We start from the raw sequence: 15142 nt of genomic DNA, 5'->3' as shown, positions 1-15142 counted from the left end.
CATCACTGTCCTGAATACCTGAAAGAACAGCTTGAAGGAGCAAGTGTCTATTTTTGGCTCATGGTTTCAAGGTGTTCCACACATGTTTGCTTGGCTACTGGTGACTGGGTAGAACATGATGGTGTGGGGAGCATGCAGTTGAGAGGCTTCTTTCCCTCATTGGGAACACATTGGAAATCAGAGAGAAAGGGGAAGGTTCAAGGGCAAGGTATTATCACCAAGGACCTGCCCACAGTGATCTTCTTCTAGCTAGACCTCCTCCTTCTAAGATCTCTGAAACCATCTAAAATAGTGCTCCCATAAGGAGGCAGGAATCTCCCCAAATGTTTAAACTTGAGTCTGTGAGGAACATTTTATATTTAAATATAATATCTGTCAAAGTGTAAAAAAAATAGTCTGCCCATTAGCTCAGGTTTCTTGTTAGTCCTTGTAACTTATATAAATCCATTATCATTATCTATTTTAGCCACACGGCTCAGTACCTTTTCTAGCTAGGCAGCTCACATGTTGCCTCTTCAGTGATCTGGGCAGGAATGGTGGAGGAAGCTTCCTGCTTCCCAGAATACTCCCATTCTCTTTGCTCCACCTCTACTTCCTGTCTGGTTTTCCCGCCTATACTTCCTGCCTGGCCAATCAGCGTTTTATTAAAATACATGACTGACAGAATACAGATAATTCTCCCGCACCATTTCCCTCTCTTTTTTTTTTTTAAACAAAGGAAAATACCCATAGTCCATTTGTTGGGAATGTGGGCATAGTATTTCAGGCTACTTCCTGCTGGTTGGGGGCGCTGATAATCTTATGGGAACCTAAAGAAAATTTAGAGTTATAATCAAGTCCTGATTGGAGTATCCTATGAGTCTTGATCATCTCAGGCAGCAGTCTTGAATCTGTTCTGGATGTAGAACTCTGTCATCTGGGTCATCTGTTCCTATCAGAGATTTCTCAGGTGATCTTCCTTTATCGAACCTGATTTTTCTTAACTCAGTATGAATCCACAGTCTCTCATCTTCTGTGGAAACAAAAGCAAAATCTCTTCTCCAAAGTAACATACCTTTTGACTTCAGTTTTGAAACCAAGGTATTTTCAAAATACCTATCTTGGGTTAGTTCAGCAGCATTTATAAACAAAAGTCTTTTAGCAGCTGTTGCTCCTTCCTCAGCATTCAAACAATTCAAAGAGAGCATAATAGCATACAGTATCAAGATTCTCTGTGTATTTTCCATCTTTATGCGGCTCTATTTTAACCTCTATTTCTTTTATTTTTACTTTTACTTTTTGAGACAGGTTCTCTGTATATCTTTGTCCTGGAATAACTCTGTAGACCAGGCTGTCCTTGAACTCACAGAGATCCCTCTGTCTCTGCCTCCCCAGTGCTGTACTCAAAGGTGTATGCTACCACACCTTGAACTCACAGAAACCTGTCTGCTCTGCCTCCCAGGCACTGGGATTAAAGGTGTGTGCTACCACACCTTGAAATCACAGAGGTCAATATACCTTTGCCTCCCAGGCATTGGGATTAAAGGTGTGTACTACCATACCCTACTTCTCTCCTTCTTTCTTTTTAATGACTTTAACCTTTAACCTGTATATATTTTTAATACACTGTAAACCATTTAGAGGTTTTCTTCCTCTTTGAATCTCTCTTTACTGTACATCTCTCTTTTTCTGACCACATGAGTCTTTAATGGGTAAGACTAAAGCCATGGCTTTGACAATTAGATCCAGCCCATTTCTTAGCTTTCCAGCCTCATGGCAGAGGTACCGCTGGAGCCCTTTTTATTGCCACAACTCTGTGGCGTTTCAAGGTCCCTGCCAGCAAGCAAGCTGCAGCATTCTGCTCACAGACCACATTCAAATCCTCCATAGTCAGACTGCCTGCCTGAAAGAGGCAGAGTTTGCCCTGGCAGGATGGCCCAGAAAGCTGGCATTTTAAAATGGCACAGCTTTTTTCCTGCTACGGCTGAAAACTGAAAAGCATGCGTTCAGCTTTTCATCAATACCGTTTAAGTTTTTCGTGGCAGGACCTCTTAATGAGCTGCAGGGTTTTTGCAACTAAAGCTGAGTCAGGAAGCCTCTCTTAGATGAGAGTACTTGCTTGCCTCTAGCAAGCAAAGCGGACCCAAGAAATTGCTGCTACCAAGAAACCACATGCAATGCTGTCATTTTGTTCTAGAATTACTTCCCAAGCTGTCTCAGGCTTTATGTGGATGCAGTTATCCACGCTGGGCACCATATGTAACATGAGGGCCGGTTTGTTGGGGTATCTGTCCCCACCTGGTACCCCACAGCCGGCAAGTCCCAATCAAAATTACACACAGGACTCCATAAGATGATAAACTGATTGGCCCATTAGCTCAGGTTTCTAGTTAGTCCTTGTAACTTATATAAATCCATTATTATTATCTATGTTAGCCACACGGCTTAGTATCTTTGCTAGCTGGGCAGCTCACATGTTGCCTCTTCGGTGGTCTGGGCAGGAGTGGCGGAGGAAGCTTCCTGCTTCCCAGAATACTCCCATTCTCTTTGTTCTACCTCTACTTCCTTTCTGGTTTTCCCGCCTATGCTTCCTGCCTGGCCAATCAGCGTTTTATTAAAATACATGACTGACAGAATACAGATAATTCTCCCACACCAATCTTACATCAATTAGCAACAGTTAGGCAGTCCCCACAGATAAATCTGACCTAAACAATTTATCATTGAGGATTTTCCTCTCAGTTGTGTCAAGTTGACAAATGAAGCTATCTAGAATGCCATGTTACTATGAGCTGAAGTCCTCTGAAGAAGCCACATCTGTGTGGAGGGTCCAGCAGACTGACCTTGGCTAGCTAAAGCATATTGATTGATTGATTGATTGATTGATTGATTGATTGATTGAAGAGGACTATTGCAAATCAAGAGTCAATGCCATCTTGAGTTGTGTTTAGTCTCTTTTATATCTTTTTATTGTCAACCCCTAACATTGAGGTGACTCTTAGGTGAAACTTTTGGAATGTTTTGCTAAGTTTCACAGATCTTTATCCTTCACTAGCTCTAAAGCTAAGAATATAAGAAGACAGCATTTGAAATCTGAAGAAGAGGTTTTTCTACTTTGTCCATCTCACCTGCTGTTCCCAGCAATATATATTGATACATGAATTTGTTTTGTTCTGTGACTATAAAAAGCTCACATATCCTTTTCCATGGTGGGGCATGTCATTCAGAGGATTTGGAACCTGTGTTTCTAGGTCATGTTCACTCATATTTGCACAGAATAAGCCATTTTCTTATATCCTTTGAAGAGCAGTCAACCTTGTTTTCTTCTTGATAATACACTCTAGTCAACATATAATTTTCAGTTTTGATAATTAGCCTTATTTCTATTTGAGTCTGTCCTATTTAATTTTTAATTTTATTATTATTTTATATGTGACATATGTGGAGACTGTGCATGCAGAGGTCAGAGAACAACTTTCTGGAGTTAGTTTTCTCCTTATATGTTTACTTGGATTTCAGGCCCCAACTCAGGCCCTCAGACTTGTGCACTAAGGGCCTTTACCCACTGAAGCGCCCTTACTTCGTAGTTTATTTAAAATAAATAATATTCTCATCATCTTGGGAAGTAACTGAAGACAGAAATCCTTAATCAACCAATTAATAACATGGGAAAAATCCTTAAGAAGTTAAAGACGATGAAGCTGTATGGAGTTCAGTCTACCTACTGTAAGCTACATTGTCACCCCTTCAGGCTTAAAAAATTATCATTTACTTGCAATAGGTCAAGGAAAGTTCTAAAGATGTGGCAGTTCATGGATCAGTCTGACATTGAGACCATGAGGAGCCTGAAGGATGCCATGGCTCAGCATGAGTCTTCCCTGGAGTACAAGAAGGTGGTGACCCGTGCTCTGCACATCCCTGGCTGTAAGGTGGTTCCCTTCTGTGGGGTGTTCCTGAAGGAGCTCTGCGAAGTGCTCGATGGTGCCTCCAGCCTCCTGAAGCTCTGCCCACGGTACAGCTCCCAAGAAGAAGCTCTGGAGGTAAGTAACTCCAAGTGGGCAACTCCCTAAGATGCCCTCCTGGTCCTTAGTGCAGAGAATCACTTCCTGAGTCTAGAGTAAGCCTTGGTGTGTTGTTCCTGGGCAGAGGAGGTCCTTGAAAGTTCTGCAGAAAGTAACACCAGTTGCTTGGAACTCAATATTGTCACTTTAGATTTAATATGACACCATTGAACACAAAGGGGAAAATGTCATTGGAATTTTGTTGTTTTAATTTTAAAAGTTGGTAAGTTTTTGCGATAGGGTAAAACTGTCTGGATTCAGAGAATAAAATCAAATGAGAGCAATAACTTCCAAATCAGTGGGTAGAGTACTGGGGAAAACCATTGTCGCCTTCTCTTCATGCTTGTAAAAAGATGCCAAGAGCACGGGTGCCTCATCCAGACACATAGGCTCTGACCCACTCCCCTAAGACCGTGGCTTCTGCTCTTAACTCCTGCCAAAGTGGCGAGGACAATGTAAGCTTTGATCAAGACATTGAATAAGGGGCATAGAGAGGCTCAAAGAAATAAGGAAACTTCCCTCTGTTTAAAAGTGAAATAAAAGTCTTTTTAAAATATGTTAGGGAGGTGGTGGAGGCATTATGTATTTGGAAAGCTCAAGGCCAAATTCAGGGTCATTCATAGTCTTATTAATAGACACGCACACATACACACATGCGTGTACGTGAACAAAAGCGTATTCTTCCTCACTTGAACTGTGAAGACTCATCAAACTTCAGCCCATTTCATGTCACCTGAGAACAGAGGCATCACTTGGTCCAGGAAGACTTGAGGTCCACAAACAGGCACAAGTGATACCCACTGGCTAATATTTCCTTGGTTTTAGCAGCTGGTATTAAACGCCCAGTAAATGATGAGAAGGCTTGAGAAAGCCTCCCACCCTCCACTCTCCTCCGCTGCCTGCGGTAAAGAAGGAGCACTGCGTCTCTTGCCTGGGCAGTGGATCTTCCCTCTGATTCTGGAAGCTTCCTGATTAAGATGAAGCCACAACAGTAGCTTAAAAACCACCAAGAAGCTACTGTCTTCCTGTAGCACACATGGACAAGAAAGCCAAAAGGCAGCGTTTTAAGTGTTTGTCTTGAGCCGGGTCACTTCATCTTGTTCCGTGCCCTGGTGCTCTTTAATCGTGGTTCTCTCCTCAATTCCCGTTACAAGGATAAAATAGCTGCCCTTCCCTGTGAAGTGGCGAACCTTGTCCCGAGGGAGCCATGAGATAATATTGCCTTTTGTGTTATAAATTCAAAGTGCAGCTTAGATTCCTAGAGGTGCTGAGATTGTCGCAGCAAGAAAAGGGCAAGTTTTGGGATTTCACGTGTGGGATGAAAACACAGGAAATAAAAGCTTGTCTTGGAGACTCTTGTAGGAAAACAGGCACAGATGCCATTGTTTACCGCTATTATGATTTAGGGCTCCTAGCCTAAAATCAGACATATCAGATTGCAACAGTGCATTCTTGAACTTTCCTCCTGTAGTTTGTAGCTGATTACAGTGGACAGGACAACTTCTTACAACGAGTGGGGCAGAATGGCTTGAAGAATTCAGAGAAGGAGTCCACGGTCAACAGCATCTTTCAGATCATCCGGAGCTGCAGCCGAAGCTTGGAGATGGAGGAGGAGGACAGCTCCAGCGAAGGGACTGGCTCCAGGAAGAACTCCTTGAAGGACAGAACCCGATGGCAGTAAGTTCCCGCGTCAATGTGTATGCGGATGGACGCCTTTCTTCTTCTTCCCATTGACTAGTCTCAGTGGAGTTTCACATAAAAACCTAATGAAAACATTGTCCCTTTCATACCTAACCAAGGCTTCATCTCCAAACCTTACCACTTCAGAGTCTGAATTAGCCTTTCCCGTGTTACTTTTTTGTTCGAAAATTACTCTGTACATTTTACTTTTTCCATGAGTTGTAGCCTTTGAAAAAATGTATTAGTTTTGTTTTTTAACTGACAGTAAAATTTTAGAAATGTGTATATTAATGGACAACATATTATCCCTTTAAAAATATGGCTATCCTGACATTTCTAAAACATCAATAATTGGATTTCATGATTGGAACCTCAATCTTGTGTAACATGAAGGCTGGCTTGTTGGGGTTTCTGTCCTGCCCGGTACCCCACAGTCAGCAAGTCCCAAAGAAAATCACACAGAGATCTCCATAAGTTATAAAACTGATTGACCCATTAGCTCAGGCTACTTATTAGCTCTTATAGCTTATATTAACCCATTATTCTTATCTATGTTAGCCACATGGCTCAGTACCTTTCTCAGCAGGGCAGCTCACATCTTGCTTCTTCGGGGAGCAGAACTGTGGAGGGAGCTTCCTGCTTCCTAGAATACTCCTGTTCTCATCACCTTGCCTCTACTTCCTGTCTGGTTGGCCCACCTATACTGCCTGCCTGGCCAATCAGCATTTATTTAAAACATGATTGACAGAATACTGTTGTAAATGGAACGGTGGGCCGCTTCCCGCCGCCCGGCTAGCTTTACCCGAAATAATTACACAAAAACTGTATTCATTTAAACACTGCCTGGCCCATTAGTTTCAGCCTCGTATTGGCTAATTCTCACATCTTGCTTTAACACATATTTAGTAATCTGTATAGCACCACAAGGTGGTGGCTTACTGGAAAAGATCCTAACCTGCATCTGTCTAGGAGAGGAGAGTCATGACGACTGCCTCACTACCTTCTTCCTCCCAGCATTCTGTTCTGTTTATTCCGCCTACCTAATGTTCTGTCCTATCAAAGGGCCAAGGCAGTTTCTTTATTAACCAATGAAAGTAACACATAGACAGATGATCCTCCTCCATCAGAATACAGACAATTATCCCACATCAATCTTGTATTTACTTTATAGTTTTTGTAATGGTGATTCCTATTAAATCCTGGGTAGGGTCCTTGAGTGGATATTTAAAATTTTTTAGATATGGTTGGAGAGATGCTAAGAGGTTAAGAGCACTGGCTGCTCTTCCAGAAGTCCTCTGAGTTCAATTCCCAACAACCATATGATGACTCATAGCCTCTATAATAAGATCTGGTGCCCTCTTCTGGCATGCAGTCATACATGGAAGCAGAATGTTGTACATACAGGAAATAAATAAATCTTTTAGAAAACATTTTAAATAAAATATTTGGTGTGATTGGTATTAGATACTCAGAAATCAGTACCTTCAACTGCCTACCTGGGAAAGCTAACTCCAGATTTCTCCAAGGCCCTTGGGCTTTCTTCCACACATCATTTCCTAGCTCTCTCCATTTTGAAGGAGTAGTGCTCAAAGATTTACTAGTGCCAATGTCTTGGCTGGAATGTTCAATTATCTCACATAAATATTTTCTATTAGTTCTTCTGTTGTTTTGCTGTCTCAAACTAGAGAACTCTTTAATGTGTTCTCAGTAGCAGGTTGCTGACATCAATGAAAATCTTTACATGGAAACAAGGTCATCTATAGAGAAGGACCTCTCTACAGGAATTACCCCCCAGTCATTGAAATGATGTATACCAGTCCTGTCTACCAATCCACCACATAAATATTTGTGAATATTTACATGAGTAAAAATGAATAATTAAGGTTATTAGGAAAAAATGAAAAGAAGGATAGGAAAAATTGAGTGATTGTTTTGAGTCTTTTTTTTAAAAAGATCTTACCTATGCCTATATCCTGAAACATTTTACCCATGTTTTCCTATAGCCATTTCAAGTTTCTGCTCTTAAATAAAGGTCTTTGCTCTATTGCAAATTGATTTTTGTGTTGAGTGAGATTTGGGGATCAAGTTCTTCACTGGGTATAATTTTTCCCAGCACTATTTGTAGAAGAAGTGGTCTCTTCTTCAGTGTATGTTTTTGATATCTTTGCCAAAGATTGGGTGGCACTCACTGTGTAGATTTATTTCTGGTCCCTCTATTATATTCTATATATTTATATGTCAGTGGCATGTTCTTTTTGATGCTGTGATTTATATAATACAGCTAATCTGCAGACTGCTTTCGGTAATATGACCCTTTTTACAATATTAAGTCTGCTAATCTACCAGCTTGGGAGTTCTTCCCATTTTTTTTAAATTTTATTTGTTTATTATGTATACAGTGTTCTGTCTGATTGTATGCTTGCATGCCAGAAGAAGGCACCAGATCTCATTATAGATGGTTGTAAGTCACAATGAGGTTGCTGGGAATTGAACTCAGGACCTCTGAAAGAGCAGCCAGTGCTGTTCACCTCTTAGTCATTTCTCCAGCACTCCTTCCCATCTTTTGATACCTTCTTCATTCTCCTTGGAGTTTGAATGTTTTCATTGTAGAGGCCTTTCCTTGGTTAGGTTTTATTTCTTAGGTGTTGGAGGGGGATTTGTTTTGTTTGGGGGAGGCGGTTCTTTGTTTTGAAACAGGATCTCACTATGTTGATGTTCTGAAATTCACTGTGTAGACCAGGCTGGCCTTGAATGCACAGAGATACCTCTGCCTCTGGAGTGCTGAAATTAAATCCCTGAACCATCATGCTCCACTTACAGGTATTTTTAACTGTAATTCTGTGCTAAATGGGATGCCTTTTCTGATTCGTTTTTTCATAATTTCATTACTGACATAAAGGAAAGCTACTGAATTTTGTTCATTAATTTTGTACCCTGCTGCTTTGCAGTGTTCTTTTGCTTCTTTGTACTTCTTTGGGGGCACTGATCATTTTCACCAGTAAATTTTGAAATCTTCCTTCACCATTTTACCCAGTCCATCATCCCTCTGAGTTGAGAAGTTAAGGCGCCATACCCCTTTGGAGGAGCGCTGACCGCGTGCTAATCTGCTGTAGCCCACACTTCCATTGGGTTAAATGCTGCTTCTGCATTTGTGTGGGCATCTTCTTATTGAACAGCTCATTTTTGAGGGCTTGCACCTCTAGTGTGGCTCTTGGTGGATAGGACAAACAATGGTAGCCTGTCACCATAGCATCAAACAATACAAGATACAGGCATTCGCTAAAAGAAAAAAAAAGGGGGGGGTAAGCCAACTGACACTCTTGGCTGTTAAGTCAGTAAATGGGGAAACTATTGTAAGTTTTGATATTAAGTTAAATTTTATTTAGGATCAAAGTTGTAAATAAATACAATGAGGGAATGGGACAGGGAGAAGGGGAAATGGAGGAGAAGCAAAGTTAAATAAACCAAAGAAAGGGAGAGAAGTAGAGAAAAGTGTAATGAAGGGAAAGAGGGAGTAACAGGAAATTAGAAAAAAATGAAGAAAGACTTCCTGACAGTGAGAAAACCCATTGTCAAAATTAGGTAAGTAGATAAGTGAACAAAAGAAGAGAAATTAAAATCTGAGAGGTTTTTGGTTTCTTGTTTGTTTTTGCTTTTAGCCAATGAGTACAAACACTCCTAAAAGTGTCGTAAGAAGAAAAGTTGAAGTGGGCAGTAATATGGGAGATTCGAAAAGAGACGGACTGCAGGAAATAACACGCATAGGCAAAGCTGTGTAAATGTATAAAGGGGAATAAAGTAAATGCATAAATCCCTTTAAAATATGATAAATTAAAATAGTAGTAAAGTGTTTAAAGGGGATTTGGTACGCATATCCTCTGCTTGTGCTGGGATTTCGTCTGGCTTGTGGCTGAGTTGGTCTGAAGCATGCTGTCGTGATTGCTGGGCATCCACATGTGCCTCTGCCTGTAACATCCAGAAAACACTGTCTCCTTGAGGTCGGTCAGCACCTCTGGCTCCTAGAATCTTTTCTTCTGCAAAGATCCCTGAGCCGTGTGGGAAGAGAGGAAATGCAGACATCTGGGGCTGGGCACTCTGATAGCTCTTATTCTCTGCCCATTAGCTAGTTGTGGGTCTCTGAGTTCATTGTTATCTACCGCAAGGAACTTCTCTGGTGAGGGATGAGAGAGAGCTGATCTATGGGCATAGCAATTAATCATTAGTGGAGTTATGGTGCTTGTTTCTCCACTAGGGCCTAGAGGACATCCAATTACTGATGGGAGGGAAAATGTTAGTCTTCTTCATGGAGAGGCTCCAGGTATATTGAAGCACACTCCGGGGCAGGTGCCACACCTAGGACCAGTTGGCCAACACTAGCTGGTTTAGGGCGTGGGTGGCAAAAATTTGGGTAGGTAGGTGTTGCATGGAAGCAGGCCCTTGTTCCATCCTGGTCGCCCGGCTAGCTTACACCCAAAATAACCACACAGAAACTGTATTAATTAAAATCACTGCCTGGACCATTCATTATCTCTAGCATCTTATTGGCTAACTCTCACATCTTGATTTCACCCATTTCTATTAATCTATATATCACCACGAGGTTGTGGCTTACCAGGAAAGATTCAGCATGTCTGATTCTGGCAGCTCCATGGCAGCTCTCTCACTTGCTTTCTTTCTCCCAGAATTCAGTTCTGTCTTCTCCACCTACCTAAGTTCCGCCCTATCGACTAGGCCAAGGCAGTTTCTTTATTCATTATCCATTGAAAGCAGCATACAAATAGAAGGAACTTCGACAGGATGTAGAGGAGAATCTGAAAGGACTCAGGAGAGGGCAATATATATGATCAGAGTGTACTGTATGAAAGTCTCAAAGAATTAATAAAAGCATTATTTTAAAAAATAAATAAATAAAGGGAAACACAAGGGACAAAAGACAGAGGAGGAAGGTGAAGGGTTAGAACGACTTATTTCTGGAACCCTGGAAATGGGAGAATCTCGGTTATATGCAACAGGGAGAGGATGAGCCAGATCCCTGAAGATTTTATTTTACTTCCTATGGTTAATACAGGCACTGAGCCTTTGGGGACAGGCCTCTCAAACCTTAGCTTCCCTTCTTTGCACACCAGGGGCCTCTGCTGGCCACACTTAACTTTGCCATCTATAGACTAGGCAGGTTCTCCCATCCTCTCAAGAGTCCTCAAGTCACACCCCATATGCTGGCTAATGTTCTAGCTCAGAGGTTCCTCTCAGGTTCACCGGGAGTAGAAGAAACAAGAGATTTATACAGGTGGATCTGTCTTCGCACTTTGTTGCACCCCTGGTGGAGGGCTGCAACTTTAAGTGTCAAGGGTTCGGCTGCAACCTCATGGCAGCTGGGTAGCTCCAGGGGTTGATCTACTTGATGACCTTGGGCTCAAGGCTATTAACCTCCAAAATGGTCTTCAGCTGATAAATTCTGCTCCCAGTCACTGAGGGTGGTGCTATCTTTTCCTATTCACTTCATTTTATGTCCTTCTGCTACCTGCCAGCATTCAGCCCTCCTGTTCTCTGCAACTGCCTCTCAGGGTTGTCTCTTACCCTTGATGAATCTGACTCCTCGGCTTATGGTTCTTCCCTTGTCTGTAGCTGCCCGGTAGCCAGATTTTGAAAGACAGACTCCCTTGGGATGGGAGGACCTTTCTGAGCTGGCTGAACTCTCTCCAGCTGCGGACTCTTCCCACCAAAGAAGTCACTGTCTCAGCAAGACCTACAAGTGGATCTGAGGCTCATGAGAACCATGGCTTTGTCTGTGGATGGAACTGCCAGTCTCTTCTCTCCAGAGACACTTGATGATGTCACTTTCCAGATGACATTTCTGTTTCTGCTGCCCTGCGCCAGGGAGCCCCGCCGCTGGTGCTGTGTTCCGCAAGGCACTCCTCTTTTCGGTGTGTCGCCTTTCTGTTCCTCTGCACCTTTCAGCATCCTGTCACCCCCTGTATGGATTTCCAAAGCTCTTCCTTTTTCTTAGTAATAGCCTTTCTCTTTTCCTGACACCTCTTCCCAGGAATACAGGGAGGTAGCTTCTAGTTGGCCATCTGACGCGGAAGTTACTTCTTGGGAAGTTTTTATTTCCAATTTTCTGTTTATTCCCTTGTCGTCTTCCTCATCATTTAATCATCTATAGCCTAAGAATATTCTCTTCCTCTGTCCATTTTCCAGATCCGGTTGTAAGCATCCCGAGCGTGGGGGAAGAAAACCGCAAAGATGCAAATATTTATTTGACAAGGCTTGGGAAGACATATTGAAATCCTCACTTTGAGATCTTTGTACCTAAGTAGTGGAAGTGGTTTCCTGGCCCTTAAATGATTGCTACGCTAAAATAAAGTCCTGGATACACCAGGGGGTGGAATTTAATAGGTTCGCTGAAACCAACCCATAAGCACTGTTTCCTTATTTACCTCAGTCCAGAGCACCTTATGAAAATATCCCATTCAGAGTGTCTTAGGTACAGTGTTTTGCAGATCCTAAAGACAAGGAACTGGGCTTTATTGAGTTTAAAAACAAGAACCTTTAGCCCCTGTTCATGTGGCAATGGCCAACTCGGTGAAAAAAAAGATAAGAAAGGAAGAGGGAGAGGAAGGTGGGAGAGGGGAAGGGAGGGAGATGAAAGAGAGAAAAAAGGAAGTAGGGAAGCAAGTGGCCCATCTTATAGTCCTTCAGTTTACCTAGTGTGCAGGTGTTAGAATTCCTCTCAAAGCCCTCGGGTACTCCTGCCAGAACTCGGGAAATACCCGTAGAACCCCAGAAAAGGGGTGGCTTGGGACTGGGGCGATGGCTCAGTTAATAGAGGGTTTGCTATGCTAGCACGAGGAGCTGAGTTCAGAGTCCCCAGCATCCATGGTAGAACAACAACAATAACAACATTGTGTGCCTTTAATCCCAGACATGGAGAGTTGGAAGCAGGAGGAATCCCAGAACTTACTGACCATCCTCTCTAGTTAAGTTGGTGAACTCTGGGTGCAGTGAGAGACTGTGTCTTAAAGACTAAGGTGGAGCAGTTGACACTCAATACCAACCTCTGACCCCTACACCCAAGCCTACATATGTGTGCACATGCACATACACACACACACACACACACACACACACACACACACACACATAAAGTCTCAGCAGAAATTGAATAGAATGGAGAAACTATCAAAATGCCGTTGACATCGATAGCATGCTTGTACATCCTCTGTACCAGTGAAGAAGTGCTGCCCAGAAAGCTGCAGTCAGTTGCCTAAGTGATAAAGAGCAGGCCAGGACATGAGGCTGAGCAGGAACTTCTGCCCAACAATATTAAAGACACTTAACTGGGAAGGAGTTAACCCTTGACTCCTCTTCATACCTAGTTCTATGGACTTGGAACAGTTCTCATCTTAGTTGGAATATTGCTTGATAAAATACCATAACCAAAAGCTTAGAGCTTGAGCTTGTAGTCTATTATCTAGGGAATTCAAAGCAGGAACTAATGCGGAGGCAATGGAGGAAACCTATTTACTAACATGCCCTTCATAGCTTGCTCACTCTGCTTTCTTATAGCACCCAGGACTACCTTCCCAGGGATGGCACCACCCACAGTTGGACCCTCCCAATCCGTCAAAAAATGTACCATGGTTTACCCACAGGCCAGTCTGCTGGGCCTATTTTCTCAACTGAGGTTCACTCTTCCCAAATGACTCTATCTTATTGACATAAGATGGGTCAGTACAGGTCTCTTTTGGAAATATATGCTTTTAACTGACTAAAGCTGAGGAAAAAATAATAGGCTAGTTAATGCACAAATTTTTTTTAGTACAGTAGATTTTTATTACAGGGAACAGGTGTAACAAATCATGTGGTAAAGGTGATTTTCTCCTATTTTAAAACAAAATTTAGGCTTTATTTCTTGGTGATTCATATTCAAATAGTCATTGTAAATTTGTACAAAGTAATGGATGCTTGCCAAAAAAATACATAAGCAGGTTAATAAACAGCCTTTTTCACCTAAAATAAGATTTTTTTAACCAAATATCCCCCAGAAAAGTGTTCAGCTCTCAATTTCTGGTTTCTCATGTGGGATGCTATAGAAGCTCTTCAGAAGCCGGGTACCAACCTTCCTTCAGTTTTCATATGCCTAAGAGTGAGGTAGTTTTTTTTTTGGTGGTTGACCACATCTTTGATCTTGGTTAACATTGCTTGGTTTCTAAATAAATCTTAATTTTCCATCTTATCCCTTCTCATATACCCACAGAAAACTGTCTCCCAGGAGAATCAGACTCAGAACTACACAAAATCTACTCTCGTCTAAGAGACAAAAGATACCACTAGCTTCCTGCTTGAAATGAATTTATTTCATTACAAATAGTTGTCAGTTTTATCTTGGAAATTATCCCTTGGATGAATGCTTTTGAATGCCATCTGGTCTTAGTTCCTTTTGTATTCTAAAATACAAAGTAACCAAGAAAGAGCTCCCCACAACACGGCTTATGTCGTCTCAGGGAAACAAAAGCAGCCTCCAGAAAAGCTGTGTCACCTTTTTCTGTCTCGATACTTTTTTCATAATACCTGTAGTTTTTCACTGGAAAAACTTTCTTAAATCAAAATCGGAAATTCTATATTTAAACTAATGGGTTATATTTTAATCAGTACCGATGCTCACAACCTGAATCTCTTTTAACTTTGGTTGTTTGTTTGTTTGTTTTAAAAAATGGACTGCCCTAGCAGTTATTGTGTAGGCCAAATTAGCCTAAAATCGTGACAATCCTCCTGCCTTGATCTCCTTAGTATTACAATTACTGGTGTCAGCCACCACCACCTCCAGACCCCAGCCTCTTCACTTAAAAATTTACCACCAAGTACCTCAGACAGAATGTGATAGTGGCCCCAGAGAGAAACTTAGACGTAACCTCTGAGAAAAACTACTCCATCGAAACAGCTGGCCAGTCAGCCTGGAACAGAGATAGTAGAGATTTCAAATGAACAACGCCCAGTCTCCCTACATTTAATCATAGTAGTGACTTTTACTGAGCCAAAAAAAAAAGTGGTTTGTTTGATGCCCACCCCTGCTTTGTGAGGTGACCATTTTTTCTCCTGCCATTTAGCAAGTAGGTAAGTGGAGGGAGTCTTGGAGTTTGGATGTCTTGGCCAGATCACACAAAATGCAGCTAGCAGATCGACACATTCTTCCCAGCGTGACCGCAGAGGAGTATGAGGCAGAGGTGGAGAAACACATGAGCGTTTGCTTCCCTCCGATGTCACGGAGAGAACCTGCAAGATTTCCTCTCTTTTTAATTTTCTGTTATAACAGGCGACATCAAGAAGAGTGCATAAAATTTTTTGTCTTTGCACCTAGCACTCATAAGCCGGTTTCTAATACTATTCTTCAGTAAAAAAGAAGCAAGATTCTTTGGGTAAAT

General features: G+C 42.0%; 1 protein-coding gene across 7 annotated transcripts in view; it reads left to right on the top strand.

Moving 5' to 3' along the window:
* The window catches only part of Plce1 (phospholipase C epsilon 1), a 277183-nt gene that overhangs the window by 194699 nt on the left and 67342 nt on the right, over positions 1–15142 (top strand). For all 7 annotated transcript variants that reach the window (XM_087907931.1, XM_087907928.1, XM_087907930.1 and 4 more), the window contains 2 exons: positions 3761–4019; positions 5512–5717. In XM_087907931.1, the coding sequence (XP_087764057.1) occupies positions 3761–4019; positions 5512–5717 (465 nt within the window). The remainder of the gene's footprint in view (positions 1–3760; positions 4020–5511; positions 5718–15142) is intronic.

Source organism: Myodes glareolus, chromosome 7 (genome assembly GCF_982192425.1).
Source record: "Myodes glareolus chromosome 7, mMyoGla1.1, whole genome shotgun sequence".
In the NCBI taxonomy this organism is placed as follows: Eukaryota; Metazoa; Chordata; class Mammalia; order Rodentia; family Cricetidae; genus Myodes; species Myodes glareolus.
This window is presented reverse-complemented; position numbering and strand designations above follow the sequence as displayed.